The following is a 13,633-nucleotide window of genomic DNA, read 5'->3' as shown; positions in this document are numbered from 1 at the left end:
GGATTATGTTGGGATATCACAATATCTCTGATTTAATTAATGCATCTATATACTTGGTAAAGGGTCGAAGACTCGACCTTATGCGTGGTGCTTTGTTCCACTCTTGCCGCCCTAGTTCCGTCATACTGGTGTTATGTTCCTGGATTTTGCGTTCCTTACGCGGTTGGGTGATTTATGGGACCCCCTTGACAGTTCGCTTTGAATAAAACTCCTCCAGCAAGGCCCAACCTTGGTTTTACCATTTGCCTCACCACCACCTACTTTTCCCTTGGGAGTCGCTCTCTCGAGGGTCATCTTTATTTTAGCCCCCCCGGGCCAGTGCTTCTCTAAGTGCTGGTTCGAACTGGGCAGACTGCGGGGCCACCTCGGGGCAACTCAAGGGCTGGTTTTACTCGTAGGCTGACCTATCCGGTGTTGCCCTGAGAATGAGATATGTGCAGCTCCTACCGGGATTGTCAGCACATCAGGCGGCTTTGTTGGTCTTGTTTTACCATTGTCGAAATGTCTTGTAAACCGGGATTCCGAGTCTGATCGGGTCTTCCTGGGAGAAGGTATATCCTTCGTTGATCGCGAGAGCTTATCATGGGATAAGTTGGGACACCCCTGCAGGGTATAATCTTTAGAGAGCCGTGCCCACGGTTATGTGGCAGATAGGAATTTGTTAATGTCCGGTTGTAGATAACTTGACACCAGATCCGAATTAAAACTCATCAACCGCGTGTGTAGCCGTGATGGTCTCTTTTCGGCGGAGTCCGGGAAGTGAACACGGTTTTGGGTTATGTTTGACGTAAGTAGGAGTTCAGGATCACTTCTTGATCATTGCTAGCTTCACGATCGTTCCTTTGCTTCTCTTCTCGCTCTTATTTGCGTATGTTAGACACCATATATGCTTAGTCGCTGCTGCAACCTCACCATTTTACCCCTTCCTTTCCCATTAAGCTTTGCTAGTCTTGATACCCATGGTAATGGGATTGCTGAGTCCTCGTGGCTCACAGATTACTACAACAACAGTTGCAGGTACATGCCATGTGATGATCATGACGCGAGAGCGATGTTTGCTTGTTTTGGAGTTCTTCTTCTGCTTCTTCTTCGATCAGGGGATAGGTTCTTGGTCGGCAGCCTGGGCTAGCAGGGTGGATGTTGTTTGAGTTTTTGTTTGTGTTTCATCCGTAGTCGGATGGTGCTCTTATGTAAGATGATGTTGTATTCGTGTGGCATTGGATGCCTTTTGTATGTATCCCCATCTATTATGTAATGTTGATGTAATGATATCCACCTTGCAAAAGCATTCCAATATGCGGTTCTATCCTTAGTGGGACTTTCGAGTCTCTTTAGGATAGTATCACATATTGGGCGTGACAAGTTGGTATGAGAGCCTCGACCGACCATAGGAGCCCCCTTGATTGATCGTGTAGTTTGGTCGTTGTTGAGTCTAGGAGAAAACTGTTTTTGGAGTCTAGTTATATCGGAGAGTAGGAATTCTTTTTACTCCTCAGCCCCTTCGTTGCTCTGGTGAGGAATCTTGACGTAGGTGTTTTGAAATACTCCTTTTCCACTTCAAATTTTTCTTTAGGATCACGCAGTTGGTTTTCCGGTAGTTGGTTCTCAGCTCTTTTTATCCGGTGCATTTCTCGTCAAGTTGACTTGAGCCTCTTCTTCTTTGCCAAGTTCAATCCTCAGTTCGCTCTCAACGAAGTTGTTTCTCTGCCCTCAGTTGTCTCCTTTTCCCACCCGCCCACCCCTTTTCCTTCTCGGAGACGGAGTCCGTAATCGAGTATCCATCCTACTCGTGCGAAATCTTTGCTTTCTTTCCTCAATGATTTCAACCAGTGTTTTCTCTTCAAGATATTCGTAGCTTCCCCCTTCCAAGTTGCCTTTCTTTTCCCGCCCTCCCACCCTCTTCTTCCCGGAGTCTGACTCTCTCTCGACCATCAATTTCATTCGTGCAGAGCCTCTTCAGTCTTCCATCAATTATTTCAACCGGTGAATTCTCGTCTCGTTTGACATTCTTCATCTCTTTTTCTTTCCGGTGGACCCAATGCAAGTTTTTCGGGTTGATCACATTCTTTTCCTTGGATCAAGTGTTCTCCTTGCTCGTTCGCCTCTCGCCAGTGTATCCTTCCGGAGTGCTCAAGACATCTCAGGAGATTCGTCTGTGTTCCAATTAATTTGATGTTGTCACCTCATTTGAATATTTCAATTGTTCCGGTGCATCATCTATCTCTTCAACAATCCTTTCCAATGGTGTTATATCTTCAGTGGGCCCTAACCCACAGGTCTTTTCCAGGATCTTACCTGACTCTTCTAATTATTCCGGAGTTATTCTCAAATTCTTTTTAAAGTGTGATGTAAGAATGGATCCCATCAGTCACATGCCTTCTCCAAGACCTCTTTGAAATTCTTTTCATTGTTGGCTCAACCCCTTCGCTTTTCATTCTCCCGGAGTATCTCAGTAAGTTTGGTGGTGTTTCTCGTCATCATTTGAAGATCGAAGAAGAGTTATCCCTTAAAATTTTGTCCGTTCTCCCGGAGATTCGCGGTGCTAGCTCGATGTTATTCTATCTAATTGTTTCTAGTCATGCAAATTCTTTTCATCCATCCGGTGCATTTCGGTAGTTGCTTTCTCTATCGTTCATCCGAAGGCCATCTTTTCGGAATATTTCTTCCTTCTAAGTTTTCAAATTCGTTCCCCAATTAATCTACGTCCGTGCCCCTTCGTTCGTCTCAATATTCTTATGGTGGTTCATTCAAGATTCTTTCCTTGATTATCATTCAATCCATTCGTTCTTTCCAATCTACCGATGGTTCATGAAGACTTTCTCAAGTTTTTCGCTATAGCCCCCCTTAATCCTTTTCAACGCGGATAAGTAGTATGAATAAATCCATTGCTTGTCATCAATTTAATTTGATGAAGGATAAGCATACAATAAATCTTATTCTTATTTCATCCAAGTGATTAATCCCTTCCTTCGGAGTTTGTTCTTGACGAATAAATTCTAGTTCCAAGTGTTTTCATCTTTTCTTTTCTGGAGTTCAATTTTTTCTCGACCATTTTGCCGGAACCCCCATCTAAGTCACCGCAAGCTTTAATCTTATTCTTTTCATCCTTCAATTCTATCTCATTGTCCTTTTGTTTACCGGAGATCTTCATGGTGGTTCTTCATGATTTAATTCATTCTTCAAGAGTTCATTAAGATTTTGTTGGAGGAGTTCAAGTATCTTTTCTTCTCGCGTCTCGAAGTGAAATTAAATCTTCGTATTCTTTTGAAGTGGAGTTTTGCATTTCTTCATTCCTCTAAGCTATCCAATCATTTCCGTTTGTGGCCGGTTATCACCTTATGATCTTGAGATGTTACCATAAGACCACAACAAGCTTATTCTTTTGTGGTTGATTTTCCTCAAAAACTCTGTTCAATCCTTTCTTCTAAGGTTGCTTTCTATTTCATTCGTGGCACAAGTTGTCATCTTCTTCTCCGCTCTTTTCTTTCAAAAAAATTCAATTCCTCCGGAGGCATTGCATTGTTCATCTCGCCAAGTGCCAACTCATTGGGTGAAGTTCGTGTTCTATTCCTTCCATTTTTAGTCGGAGTGCTGCCTAAATCCTTTCAGTCTTATTCATTTCTTATCTCGTTCTAACCGGAGTGGTTTCATAGTATATCTGATTTCGTGAGTTTTCGATTCTCGTCATTCTCGTCGTTCCTCTCTTCTTCTCGAGTGCTCTCAATTCTTCGCTTCTTCTCTTGAGTTCTTGTTTCACCTCATCCCTTTTCCCTTTCGTCTCGTTCCTAAGATCTCGGGACGAGATCTCTTGTTAGTGGAGGAGTGTTGTAACGCCCCGGATCCGATGCGCCAGGTGTCTGCCAGTTATTCGCCGTCGTTGCCATGTCATTTGCTTGCGTGTTGCATTTTTTTCATGTCATCATGTGCATTGCATTGCATACATGTTCGTCTCATGCATCCGAGCATTTTCCTCGTTGTCCGTTGCGCGATCCGACACTCCTATGTCCTCCGGCGTCCCCCCTTTTGTCTCTTGTTGTGAGTGGGTGTTAAACATTCTCAGAATGGACCGTGATTTGCCAAGCGGCCTTGGTATAGCACCAGTAGGCCGCCTGTCACATTCGTGCCATTTGGAGTCCGTTTGATACTCCAACGGTTAACCGCGCAGCCCGAAACCCCCTTTTCTCTTGCGGCCTAGCAACCCTCCAAATCAGCCCATTAACCCGGCAAACTCCCCTCCATGCTCTCGGTCGTTCGCTCACAATCGCGTGGCCGAAAACCGCTCTCCATTTGGACTCTACTAGCTCCCTCTACCTATATATTTGTGCCTCCCCCCTAAAATCCCGGATGAACCCTAGCCCTCTTCTTCCTCCGCGCGCCGAACATGTCCGCCCGGTGCTGGACATGTCCACCACCACCCTCCAGCCAACCCCGCGCCGCCATGTGACCCTCCTCTCTCCGCCGCCGCGCCGGCCCGCTCGGCCCGCCCCCGGCCCCCGCGGGCCCAGCCGCCGCCGCCGCCGGGCCCGAGGCGCCCTCCTCGCCCCGCCGCCGCTGCTCCGCCCCGATCCCCGGCTCCCCGCCGCCCGCCGGCGCGCCTTGCCCTCGCTGCCAGCGCCGCCCCCTCACCTGCGCCTCCCGCGCCCCGCCTCGCCTCCGCCCGGCCTCGTCACCGCGGGCCGCCGTCTCCGCCGCACGGGCACCCTGCGCCGCCGCCCCACCTCAGCTCCGCCGCCCGGCGCCGCCCCCGGCCATCGCCGCCTCGCCACCGGGAGCCTCGTCCCCTGCCGGCGACCTCCTCCCCCTCCGCGCCGGATCCGGCCTCCCCTGCCCTCCGGCGCATCTCCGGCGAGCTCCTCCGGCCACCTCGATCCGCGTGCGCGCCAGATCTGAAAACCCTAAGGTTGACCCCGAAATTTCCCTAAGTCCCTAAATATGTGCATATTTGTAGCTCCTGTTCATCGCATCATAACTCTCTGAATACTGCTCCGTTTCGTGCGCATAATATATCAAAATGTTCATCATGATGTGCTCTTCATTTTGTTCCATTGTGCCATCTTTGTTTGAGGTCATCTTGATGCCCGAATCTCTGTTGCAAGAGTGCTATATAATGTTGTCTGCTGTCTATTAACATAACATGCTCATTTGTCATTTTTGCCATGTTTAATGTGTGCCTCCTATGAGCAAGAGCTCTACATGTGTTTTACACTACATCATGCCATCTTTACAGTGGTTCCATCCATGTATTTTTATGAGTTGTGTAGTGAGTGCATCAAGCTTGTTAAGTAGGATACTTGCTGTTGCTGTTTTGCTAGGCTGAATCTGCTATATCATGATGCTATGTAAACCTGGTGCTACCAGTCATTCTATACATAATCTGGAGATGTTCGCTAAGGATGTTTTGTTAAACATGTCATGTCATATCCATCCATGCCCCTGGTTGCATTTATAGCCTGCTGTAGCTTATTGTCTTCTTGCTCCTAAGTTGCTAAATAATGTTGCTGTCAGCCTGTTAACATTAACTTCAATTTGTGCCATGTGTTTTGCTAGTGATCCATGCACCCTATGAACTTGATCTTGCCATGCTTAGCTTCATAAACATGTATTCTTACTGTTGGTTGCCTTATCATGCCATGTATTGCTCTGTGGTGAGTGGTATAAACTCATCAACATGCCTACTTATTGTTGTTCCTGCCATGTATGAATCTGTCATATCATTTGCCATGTTTACATGGATGCCATCATATCTTCTGATCCTTTTTGGCTCATGATCAGTAAGGGACTTTTATTCTATGCAATTATTAGGTTCATGCCATGCCATTGTTTTCCATGATAAGTTCCTATAGCATGTTGTTTGATAGCTCTAAACATTGCAACCTAATGTTATTTCTGCCAAGTCTGAAACTGTTATTATTTGCAATCTTGCATTTGTTTTTGAGCATGTTCTAGTGGTTTCTGGAGATAGCTCAGTGTTCATGTTGTGTAATGCATAACCTCTACATCATGTCTATGCCTTTTGTTTTCATATTGTGGTTCTGTAGCATGTTGTGTTGGTGCTTGCAATATGCCTAGTTGCTGTTTCGGACAGCTTGTCATTTAAACTTGTTTCATGTGTGTGTGTGGAACCGTTGCTCCGTTTTGAGTGTGCTCTATATGAAACTTGCTTAGATTTGCATGTAGTTTCATATTATCATGTTGCATCCTTGTTTCGAGATGTTTTGTTGATGTTTTGATGCATTTAGCATCAATGTCATGTTTATCTTGTTTTGCTCATATCTTCTAGGCCGTAGCTCCAAATCTAATGAACTTTATATGTAACTTGACTAGAATCTCGTGTAGATCATCTTGGAGCATCTTAACTTACTGTTTAACAACTTGAACATAATATTTATTCAGATCTGGACCAATTTCGAAATTTGCATATGAGGACTTACCGGAATTGTTATATGTTGCTTCCGGCCTCATTTAAACTTGCTTTGATGTGTTGCTCTTATATGCATCATCTCTTGCCATGAGTAGCTTCATGTAGCCTTGTCATGCATCATGCTTGGTTATGCATTATGTCTTGTATATGTGTGGTGTGTTTACCATGTTGTGTGCTTCTTCTCGATAGTTCTCGTTTCATTACGATCGTGAGGATTCGTTCGTCTACGCTTGGTTCGTCTTCGTGGCTTCATCTTTTTCATGGACTCGTTCTTCTTCCTTGCGGGATTTCAAGCAAGATGACCGCTACCCTGGATCTCACTATTATCATTGCTATGCTAGTTGCTTCGTTCTACCGCTATGCTGCGCCACCTATCACCTGTTTATCAAGCCTCCCAGTTTGCCATGTCAGCCTCTAACCTTTTTCACCCTTCCTAGCAAACCGTTGCTTGGCTATGTTACCGCTTTGCTCAGCCCTCTTATAGCGTTGCTAGTTGCAGGTGAAGTTGAAGATTGATCCATGATGGACAGGATTATGTTGGGATATCACAATATCTCTTATTTAATTAATGCATCCATATACTTGGTAAAGGGTGGAAGACTCGGCCTTATGCCTGGTGCTTTGTTCCACTCTTGCCGCCCTAATTTCCGTCATACCGGTGTTATGTTCCTGGATTTTGCGTTCCTTACGCGGTTGGGTGATTTATGGGACCCCCTTGACAGTTTGCTTTGAATAAAACTCCTCCAGCAAGGCTCAACCTTGGTTTTACCATTTGCCTCACCACCACCTACTTTCCCCTTGGGAGTCGCTCTCTCGAGGGTCATCTTTATTTTAGCACCCGCGGGCCAGTGCTTCTCTAAGTGCTGGTTCGAACCGGGCAGACTGTGGGGCCACCTCGGGGCAACTCGAGGGTTGGTTTTACTCGTAGGCTGACCTATCCGGTGTTGCCCTGAGAACGAGATATGTGCAGCTCCTATCGGGATTGTCGGCACATCAGGTGGCTTTGCTGGTCTTGTTTTACCATTGTCGAAATGTCTTGTAAACCGGGATTCCGAGTTTGATCGGGTCTTCCTGGGAGAAGGTATATCCTTCGTTGATCGCGAGAGCTTATCATGGGCTAAGTTGGGACACCCCTGCAGGGTATAATCTTTCGAGAGCCGTGCCCGCGGTTATGTGGCAGATGGAAATTTGTTAATGTCCGGTTGTAGATAACTTGACACCAGATCCGAATTAAAACTCATCAACCGCGTGTGTAGCCGTGATGGTCTCTTTTCGGCGGAGTCCGGGAAGTGAACACGGTTTTGGGTTATGTTTGACGTAAGTAGGAGTTCAGGATCACTTCTTGATCATTGCTAGCTTGACGACCGTTCCTTTGCTTCTCTTCTCGATCTTATTTGCGTATGTTAGCCACCATATATGCTTAGCCGCTGCTACAAGCTCACCATTTTACCCCTTCCTTTCCCATTAAGCTTTGCTAGTCTTGATACCCATGGTAATGGGATTGCTGAGTCCTCGTGGCTCACAGATTACTACAACAACAGTTTTAGGTACAGGTTATGCCATGATCATGACGCAAGAGCGATGTTTGCTTGTTTTGGAGTTCTTCTTCTTCTTCTTCTTCTTCGATCAGGGGATAGGTTCCAGGTCGACAGCCTGGGCTAGCAGGGTGGATGTCGTTTGAGTTTCTGTTTGTGTTTCATCCGTAGTCGGATGGTGCTTTTATGTAAGATGATGTTGTATTCGTGTGGCATTGGATGCCTTTTGTATGTATCCCATCTATTATGTAATGTTGATGTAATGATATCCACCTTGCAAAAGAGTTTCAATATGCGGTTCTATTCTTAGTGGGACTTTCGAGTCTCTTTTGGATAATATCGCATATTGGGCGTGACAGTCACCCTTGTCAGTGGGAGGGCTCTATTTTTAGATGTCTCTTTGAGTTTTGCTAGGATTTGTATCCTGCTCAGAAAAGTGAGACGGCAACAGCTCCCTCAAGATGGAATAAATCTCCTCTCGCCTAGCCCCGTCTTGATGGTGTGTCTAGCATCATCGGTGTACGTGTTGATGTGTGTTTCTGGTGGATCTGTCATTGGTGAATTTGCTCAGACCCGATTATCATTCGCCTATATTCGTGTGTCTTTGGTTTGGATCCTTCTGAACTACGCTACTCTTCATCGACGGCGGTTTCTATTTTGGTGTGCTGGCCTTACGGGCACTTAGCACGACGCCTTCCCGACTATCTAATACAACAAGTTCTGCCGGCCCGATGAGGGAGGGGCGATGATGAAGGCGCGTGTTCTGCTCGTTTTAGTGCTTGTAGTTGTCACTGGATGGTTTAGGATTTGAATGTAATTTTTATTATTTCTGATGGGTTTGCCCATCTAAATGTAATTTTTTTGAGGTAATAAATTGTTTGCCAGGTAGTTGCGATCTAGCTAACGGAGTCCAACTCTAGCATATACGGCCAGGCTGGGCCCATTTAATATTATGCCGAGTTGAGCTCCGGCTCTCCTCCATCGGACCGGTTTAAAATTCCTGTCGCTCAGCGTCCCGATCAGCACAAGAAAACAGATCGCTCTTTCTAAAGAAAGAAAACAGATCGCTCGATGTGGACGTCCTCGGCGGCGAATCACTTGTGCCCTCCGGCTGTAGCGGCTGCCTCCGCCACCGTCCCCGACCAGGCATCTCCATGGCCATGGGCGTCCCTCCACGCGGATCTGGTTCGCCTGGTCGGCTGGCGAGTGCTGGCGGAAGATCTGCTCGACTATGTCCGCTTCCGCGCAGTCTGCACACACTGGCGTTTCAGCACCGTCTGTCCCCGTGGCCGTGGCATCGTGGATCCGCGTTTTCACCCAGGCCGATGGATGGTGCTGCCCGAGGGACATGGATTACACCCCGACGACAAGGCCAAGAGACGCCTATTCAGCCTCTCCACCGGAGTATCCGTTTGCCCTCGACTTCCTGAGGATTATTGCATCCTCGACTCGGTCAACGGCATCCTCCTACTGCAGCGGCGGCAGCAACAACACGATCAAGGTAGCATTCGTCTTTTCAACCCCTTCACCGGCGACATTGGGGAGCTCCCGCCGCTCGGGTCCGTCGTGTCAGACTCGAAACTCCACTTGAGTTTCGATGAGATATCTAGTCATGTGGTACCTGGCGGCGTGGTCACCTCCTTGATCGTGAGCTCAGATGGCGCCGCCGCAGTCATGATTTGGCTTGTAGAATTATCACGCGTCATCTTTGCTACCACCAAGGACAGGCAATGGAGTCAGTCAACTCGAATGTTCATTAGGACCAGGAGGCCGATATCATTCCAAGGAAAATTATACATCTTATGTTATGACCTACCTAGCCATGCACTACAAGTTCTCCAAATGGGCCCACCTGTGTATGAGCATGGGACAACCTTGGGGTTAGGTTCATCTTTCTTGCCGACATCAAAGTTGATTGCCACATGTCCAACGATAAAAATGTCCGACGGTATTGGCCTAGCAGAATGTGACTCCGAGATTTTGGTCATAGCCTACAAAGATTCTACACACACGCATATGGTGGTTTATAGAGTACCTGATCTTATGCTCGGCAAGGTTATCCCGGTGACAGACATCGGAAGCAAATCTGTCTTCTTTGATACCAAAACAAGTATGCAAACTGCAAACAGTGGGGTTATTCCTACAATCGCGAGTGACACCATTGTACTTCGTCGGCATCACGAGAGATGTCACCCTTGGCAGTACCACCTTGATAGCGGCACGTGGTCGCCAACAGCACACCCCATGAGCCAGTGTGGCTTTATTTGCCATATATACGACTGTTGTGGTTGTACACTGCGCCCTCGGGCCGGCTGGTGAGCTCTAGTTATGAATTGATACTACTAATGTTGTACATATCTTCTAAATTGGGTGTGCTAACTTGTTTTCCGGTTTATGCATGTACTCAGGACTGTCAGGAGTAGTATGACCAAAGGATCGAAGCAGCTGTAGCTCGAGAGGAGGCTCAACCTGGATTGAAAGTGAGGAAGTGGTCATCACTACTCTTAATACTCTTAATAGTTAATAGTAGTGATGACTTCTCTTTGAAAGCCTTTTCAAAATGAAATTCTATGGCAGCAGCGTTGTTTACCCTATCCGACACTTGCTTTTCTTTTTATCGGCTTCTAGCTACTGGGGATGATTCTTATGGATGCTTGGGGCCAGTTCTTTTGGACAGTGGCTTTTGCATAAGCTGCTATGGAAATAAGCCTCATATAAGCTGCTCTGAAAATAAGTCCATGAGAATAAGCCATCTTTTGTCTGGGCTTATTTGCTATGTTCTAGTGATGGAAAGTCTATAGTACCCCTAAACTGTACATGTATGACCTTTTTAACTTAGTAATTTATGTTGTGTTTATAGTAGCAGCAACTTGGACAACTTCATTCATATTCTCTTTCATTTTTAGCAAAGGTATTCTTACCGCCACCTTGCAAAACGGCTAGCATGGACCAAATCAAACAACAATCAAACTGCTAGTGCTTGTATAAAAATTTCTGAATGCATTCTGTAGCAACTGCTTTTTTTTACAGTAAGTCTTGGACCTGACCAAGAACTAGCCCTTGCAGTAGTTTTCTCTATTTCTGAATGCGCATGACCACTACACTCCTGAATCCTGAAGAGATGTCAACAAAAATCAGCTACATCTCTATGTCTAGGTCATCAAGAAAAGTACTGTGCCTTGGTCATCAAGGTCATACATCTGGATTGATTTTGGTTTTACTATACAGTGTTAAGAAAAGTACTCGGCCTTGAAAAGCATCACGTTCTGGCCCCACACAACAAATTTCAGAGGAAAGCTATAGCAGTTGGGGCAGAGGAAGATTATGAGAAAGAGATGCAGAAAAAAAGGGATTGATTAAATTTCCACATAGTATATTGTAATATATTACTCCCTCCGATCCAAAGTAAGTGTCGTGGTTTTAGTTCAAATTTTAACTAAAACCACGACACTTACTTTTGACTGGAGGCAGTATGTTTTTACGCCCACTTGTTTGTTTCTTTTCTTTAAATCATTCATGCCTAGAAGAGAACTAACTAGATGGTTCATTTGGTTTTGTGTATAATTGGGCAAGGGGTATATGATATACCTTTTCTCCCGTTGCAATGTATAGGCATGTTTGCTAGTAATTTAACATGAAAGAAAAGTAGCGGATCAGTTACAGCATATACAAATATAAATGGGATTGACTATATCACATCTAGATGTGATATAATACCTCACATCTAAGTATAACATCAACATTATTTGTGTTCCTTTTTTGCTTGTTTATTTGTTTGTTTGTTGTGAAAAATGTAAGATGCGTGGTATGCATTGTGTGTGCCCATGTTTGCATGTGTGGCACTCGCGTGCGCTGGACTCCTGTGTGTTGCTGTAGGGAGCACAATACTTCTGCTGCTACACGATCGTTACAGTACCACATTGATCATGCAACGCACGTGTGGTGTGCTACAAAGCTCAAAGCTCAACAACAGTACGTCGCATCATCTTTTTACTAGTACATCTATTTGCTAAGCGAGCGAGCTAAACTTGATTTAACTGTGACCATGTTTAATTTGTCCTTTTTCACCTTCTGGCACGGTAGCTCATGAGCTACATTTTTTTCTGCTGCCTTTGTTGGGCATTGACTAACACCTCTAAATGTGGATCCATCGCAAAAGTAACTTCTAATTCTTACTGGCCATGTTGAATATTTTTATCCAATTCTAAATATATTTTTAAATCATGATTTTTTTCAAATCCATGAATATTTTTGAATTCACCGACATTTTTGAACTCATGAATATTTTTCAAATTCAAGAACATTGTTGGAATTTTTGAACATCTTTGAATTCGCGTACACTTTTCAAGTTGATGATTTTTTTAATACAGGAACATTTTTCAAACTCGGGAATATTGGCAAATTGAACAATTAGAGGACATTTTTTCATGCTACCTTGATGAACATTTTATAAACATATGATGAAAATTTTACAAAAATATATGATGCTTTTTTTTAAACGCGGTGAATATTTAAAAGGTCGCACGATGGAGAAAAAATAGAAAAAAAAATAGACTAAACACTTTCACATGAAAAATATTGATGGACGAGGTGCTTTAATTTTTTTTAAAATACACGATGCATTTTTTAAACACGATGAACATTTAAAGGTCTCACGGTCGACAAAAAATTAAAAAAAGGAAAACTAGAATGATCAAATTGTATATCGAAGGTGGACATGTAACTAGGCCGGTTGTGTTTCGGGTCAAGTGTAAATAATGCACATGGGCAAGGGAAAGTTGTGTGTCTCGGATGGACATGCAACTAGGTCGGTTGAGTTTCGGGTCAACAGTTGACCTGCAACTAGTTCGGTGGGAGCTGCATGTTGAGGGTGGACATGCAACTGACTTGGTTGAGTTTCGGGTCAAGGATGGACATGACATTAGGACAATTACGAGCCCAATTGGAGTCGAGGGTGGACTTGCAACTGGGACAACTAAGATTGAGTCCAAAGGGCCGAGAACAAATTATGTGTCGAGGGTGCACGTGCAACTGGATCAAACTGGGTTCATAGCTGAGATAAAAAAGGGACGAGCCTAGTTGCAAGTCGATTGTGGACTTGCAACTGGGATAATAACAAATTACGAGCCTAGTTGTGAGTCGAGGGTTGCAACTGAGACAACTACGAAACTATGTGAACTCCGTTGCAAATCAATGATGGACTTGCAACTGGGACGAAACAAACTACGGGTCTAGTTGCGAGTCAAGGGCAGACTTGCAACTGGGATAACTACACGAAAACTACGATTCCAGTTGCGAGTCAATGCTGAACTTGCAACTCAAGCTACAAGCCAAGCTGTGAGTCGAGCGTGGACTTTCAACTGGGATGAATAAACAAAACACATGACTAGTTGCGAGTTGAGGGTGGATTTGCAACTGGATAATTATGAAACTACGAGCTCAATTGCGAGTCAAGATCGACTTGCAACTGCGATGAAACAAACTATGGGCCTAGTTGCGGGTCAACACTGGACTTGCAACTGTGATGAAAAACAAAAACACAGACTCCAGTTGTGGTTCGCGGTTGGGCTTACAACTTGGACAACTACAATCCCAGTTGCATGTCGAGGATTGACTTACAACTGGGACAACTACCAAAGTACAAGCCTAGTTGCGAGTCAAGGGTCAACTTGCAACT

General features: G+C 45.0%; 1 protein-coding gene across 1 annotated transcript; it reads left to right on the top strand.

Moving 5' to 3' along the window:
* Nucleotides 1–8,942: 8,942 nt before the first annotated feature.
* Nucleotides 8,943–10,931, top strand: LOC123064744 (uncharacterized). The gene is made up of 2 exons (XM_044488151.1): nucleotides 8,943–10,271; nucleotides 10,365–10,931. The coding sequence occupies exons 1-2, from the start codon at nucleotides 9,028–9,030 to the stop codon at nucleotides 10,405–10,407; spliced, it is 1,287 nt and encodes a 428-aa protein (XP_044344086.1). The 5' UTR covers nucleotides 8,943–9,027; the 3' UTR covers nucleotides 10,408–10,931.
* The last annotated feature ends 2,702 nt before the right edge of the window (nucleotides 10,932–13,633 follow it).

This window comes from Triticum aestivum, chromosome 3B (assembly GCF_018294505.1).
Source record: "Triticum aestivum cultivar Chinese Spring chromosome 3B, IWGSC CS RefSeq v2.1, whole genome shotgun sequence".
Lineage (NCBI taxonomy): Eukaryota > Viridiplantae > Streptophyta > Magnoliopsida > Poales > Poaceae > Triticum > Triticum aestivum.
This window is presented reverse-complemented; position numbering and strand designations above follow the sequence as displayed.